Here is a 4,007-nt window from a genome sequence, read left to right on the forward strand (position 1 = left end):
GTCCTGAAAACGCATCAGGATGTAGTATATAGTGGGCCTCAATAAAAAAAAAGTTTAAAAAAGCTGTTACTAAGATAGAGAAAGAGAAGGAGAGTTGGACACTGTGTCTGCTCACAAGACAGGGAAAGGCTTTAAAGCCGGTGGCCAAAGTGTGAAGAATAATCAAAAAGGGACAAGGACTCTGAAACATTTCAAAGGGTTCAGCAGGAAGCCAAAAGTCAACCCAGTTGCGTGAGAGGCCAAGAAGAATCCAAGGATCACCACCAAGGGCATTCTGATGGATCTGAGCAGTCCTGACATAAACTTCTCAAGCAAACGCTCCAATGGGCGCCGCACAAGGCTTGGTTTCCATGGACACCGATCACAGAGGACACCGCTTCTCTAAGACAGGCGCACAAAAGCTCACCTGGACAAAAAAGCAAGCTCTTGGCCCTCAGTTCTGTGGTCAGATGAGGCAAAAATGGAGTTGTTTTGACGTAGTGACGTGGTTTTTGTTTAGCGAAAGAAAGGAGGATCTTTTAACGCCAAGAACATCGTTCCCAGGGTCGAGCACGGTGGTGGGAATGTAGCGCTTTATGGGAGGCGAGGGAGTTGTTCAGCCAGTGAGCCAGGCAGCTTTGTGAAAGTAAATGACATCACGAGAAAAGAGGAGTAAGTTAGGACTGTGCAGGAATCACAGTCCAACAAGACAACATACAGACAAAGGGATCAAGAAAACATCAGTATTTAAGTGGCCCAGTCAGAGTTCAGACCCAAATCCCAAGAAGTATTTGTGGCAATAACTGAAGATCAGCATCGTGGCAACGAAGGCTTCCAACCTCAAAGACCTGAAGAAAGTTGCAAAAGAGCAGCGGTCCAAAATCCCAGCGTAGTCATGCAAAAAGTCTCTCAAAAACGCTCATCATGTCTTCTTACTGATAATATAATGTTCAGGTTCTCTATTCAGACATGTAGAGTGTGCTTTTATTGCCTGAAAGTTTGTTATTATAAGAACCGTTTAATTGCTCTAGTGGCAAAAAAAAAGAAAAAAGAAAAAAGAAAAGAAAAAGGTTTGCTATTGATTATGAAGAAAAGGTATGAACAATTTTAGAAATGTGTTTTTGTAAAAAATGGTTAAAACAACTGACAGATTCTCAAAATGTATCACATTCACTACAGATTACAATTTGTCACTGAGAGGAATAATACAGGTACGACAAGTTCAAATGAAAATGTACAACTGTTGCCTTCAATGCTGTGTCATGTAGACTTTGAAATTTTCCTTTTGGCATCATTCAACTTTGAACATTTCATGCAAACCAAAGAACTGCACACAATTTATAACCTATAACACTGAAGTTACATGAGATTTCTACACAAAATGGCCCCTGACATACCAATTGCGACTTTTGCTTCTTTTCTTTGCGGTTTTAAAAACAGAAATGTGATTCCGACGAGGGAGGTCCGATATTGGCTTTTTTTTTTGCCAATATACGATGTGCCGATATTGTCCAACTCTCAATTTCTAATTCTGATATCAACCAATACCGATATATGTTTGTTACTCCAGCCACACTTGTTTAAACACTTCACGACGCAGTTTGATGTCGTCATCATTTACATGCCAGTAAATGCCGGCAAAATCCAGGCATTATATAATCAGTTGTCATTATAGGCAAAAAAAATGACAACAATATTGACAGATATTCCATTTTTATACCAATATCAGGCCGATATTATTGGACAATCCCTAATTCAGACATGTCATTCCCAACTGATTTGTCCAACAACAGATTTTGCCCATAGAGGGAACCTATGCAATGTTTTTATGAGATGGCTCCACATTTGGAGTGCACTGTGACACAATGGACATCACTGATTGGTTGGATGGTACTTCAGTTACTGACAGTATCTGAGAAAGTCCTCCATCCATCCATCCATCCATCCATCCATCCATACACCACTTAATCCTCAACCCGGAGAGAACCCACGCTGCACGGGGAGAACATGCAAACTCTACACAGAATGATCCCGGGTGTCCTCACCGGGATGCGAACCGCCGACCTTCTAGCTGCGAGGCAACAATGCTAACCACCTCACCACCTGGCAGCCCTGAGAAAGTCATCTGAGGCCAAAATCTGAACTTTAAAAAGACACGATCATTGACACATGCTGATGATAAAATCTTTTGTTTCCACAAGTACATAGATTCAAATCCAAGATCTGTTGTCCATTTTCATTGTTGCCCAGTCAATATTTATGTTAGAAACTACTACCTCCTAGTTTATCCATACACAGCAAACAGTGCTGCACACTGTGTCCGCTCACATGACAGGGAAAGGCTTTAAAGCCGGTGGTCAAAGTGCAAAGAACAATCAAAAAGGGACAAGGACTCTGAAACATTTCAAAGGGCTCAGTTGGAAGCCAAAAGTCAACCCAGCAGCGTGAGAGGCCAAGAAGAATCCGAGGATCACCACCAAGGGCATTCTGATGGATCTGAGCAGTCCTGACATAAACTTCTCAAGCAAACGCTCCAATGGGCGCCGCACAAGGCTTGGTTTCCATGGACACCCATCACAGAGCTTATAAACAGTAAACTATTTCCTACTAGTTCATCCATACACAGCAAAAAGTGCGTCAGCGTACTCACACTCGACTTCAACTTCGACTTGCTCTGATTTTCCAGCTCCAATGTCATTCCTGGCCATACAGCTGTAGAATCCGCTGTCAGAGGGCCCGGCGGACATCACAACGAAGGTCTTCTGACTGACGGAGAAGGTTTCTGTCCTCCCATCAGTCACCTTCATCCAGGTAACAGAGGTCACTTCTGGGTGGGAACGGGCTCTGCAGTCCAGTTTGAATGGCGAGTTTTCTCTCACAACACGACCAGGCTCAGGTTCTACCTTCACGTCTTTGGGAGTATCTGCATTTATTATGTCGGATGTACAAAAAAAAAAAAACAAAAAAAAGACATTATTGTTAGATCAACAGGTGTTTCTGTCTCAGCATAAACAGAACACTTCTTGAACCTACAGTTGGTCGATTAAATTAAACTATATTTGATGATTGAAATACAAGTTGACTCCATTCCAACAATTGAGTAGAAACACCACAAAGTTAGCTGGATCATGCTAGTAAAGTAAAATAGCGTGTTAAGTGAGAGATCGGCTGGACTGATTACTGGTGCTGCTTTATACAAACTAGTAAAATGGATTACGTAACTTGTTTTCAGCTACTGAGATAAAATCTAGAATGGAAAGTTTTGGTTTTGATATTACCTGATTAACAAAAAAAAAAGACCCGCGCCACTCAGTCACTCACATTTCACCACTAACTTCCTTTGTTGGCTTGGCTTTCTTCCTTCAGTGTTCGAGGCCTCGCAGCTGTACGAGCCTGCGTCGGTTGAAGATGCGGTAAACGTGTGGCGGAAAATGTTTGGGTCATTAACGCGCGGACAGAATTTTCCATCTGAAGGCAGGGACTGTGATGAGCCTTGCCTTGTTACGGTGAAACATGACAGTGGGAAACTTTCAGCGGTGCAGCTGATTGTGACGGTCTGATTCTCTGTGACTTCGCTGTCCATAGACAGCGTGACTCCGGTGGGAGGAACTGTGGAGAAGAAGCAGCTGTGAGTGTGTTTTTCAGCAAAGATTTGATTTATTTTCAGCACGTCGTGTGATATTACAGGTGCAGTCTATGGAGGGGAAGTCAGCTTTTGCAGCTTTGACATTTGTTTGTTGTCTACCAAGAGCTAGATGTAAATACTGATACCCTTCTCATGTCAGTCTATGAAATATAAACATGAAGAGAAACCTCAGTTACTTACACAGCACTTTTATGCACACAAGCTCACTAAAATCCCCCGTGTCGATGGTGTTGGTTGCGTTGCATCTGTAACATGCTTCATCTGCTCTTTGGACGCTCTGGAAAGTCAGGCTCCTTTCGCCTGACATGTATGTCCACTGTGAGGAGCCAGTCAGTTTGTACCAGGAGTACCATGGAGGTGGATACGCGTCAGTGTCACAGGT

At 42.9% G+C, this 4,007-nt stretch overlaps 1 protein-coding gene across 1 annotated transcript in view; it reads right to left on the bottom strand.

Moving 5' to 3' along the window:
* Positions 1-2,591: 2,591 nt before the first annotated feature.
* Positions 2,592-4,007, bottom strand: part of LOC103363697 (B-cell receptor CD22) — a 7,378-nt gene continuing 5,962 nt past the window's right edge. Inside the window, exons 7-9 of the mRNA XM_008290552.1 lie at positions 3,806-4,003; positions 3,301-3,588; positions 2,592-2,902 (exon numbers count right to left, since the gene is read on the bottom strand). Of these exons, the coding sequence (XP_008288774.1) occupies positions 2,592-2,902; positions 3,301-3,588; positions 3,806-4,003 (797 nt within the window). The remainder of the gene's footprint in view (positions 2,903-3,300; positions 3,589-3,805; positions 4,004-4,007) is intronic.

This window comes from Stegastes partitus, unplaced genomic scaffold (assembly GCF_000690725.1).
Source record: "Stegastes partitus isolate 25-593 unplaced genomic scaffold, Stegastes_partitus-1.0.2 Scaffold682, whole genome shotgun sequence".
NCBI classification, from domain to species: domain Eukaryota; kingdom Metazoa; phylum Chordata; class Actinopteri; family Pomacentridae; genus Stegastes; species Stegastes partitus.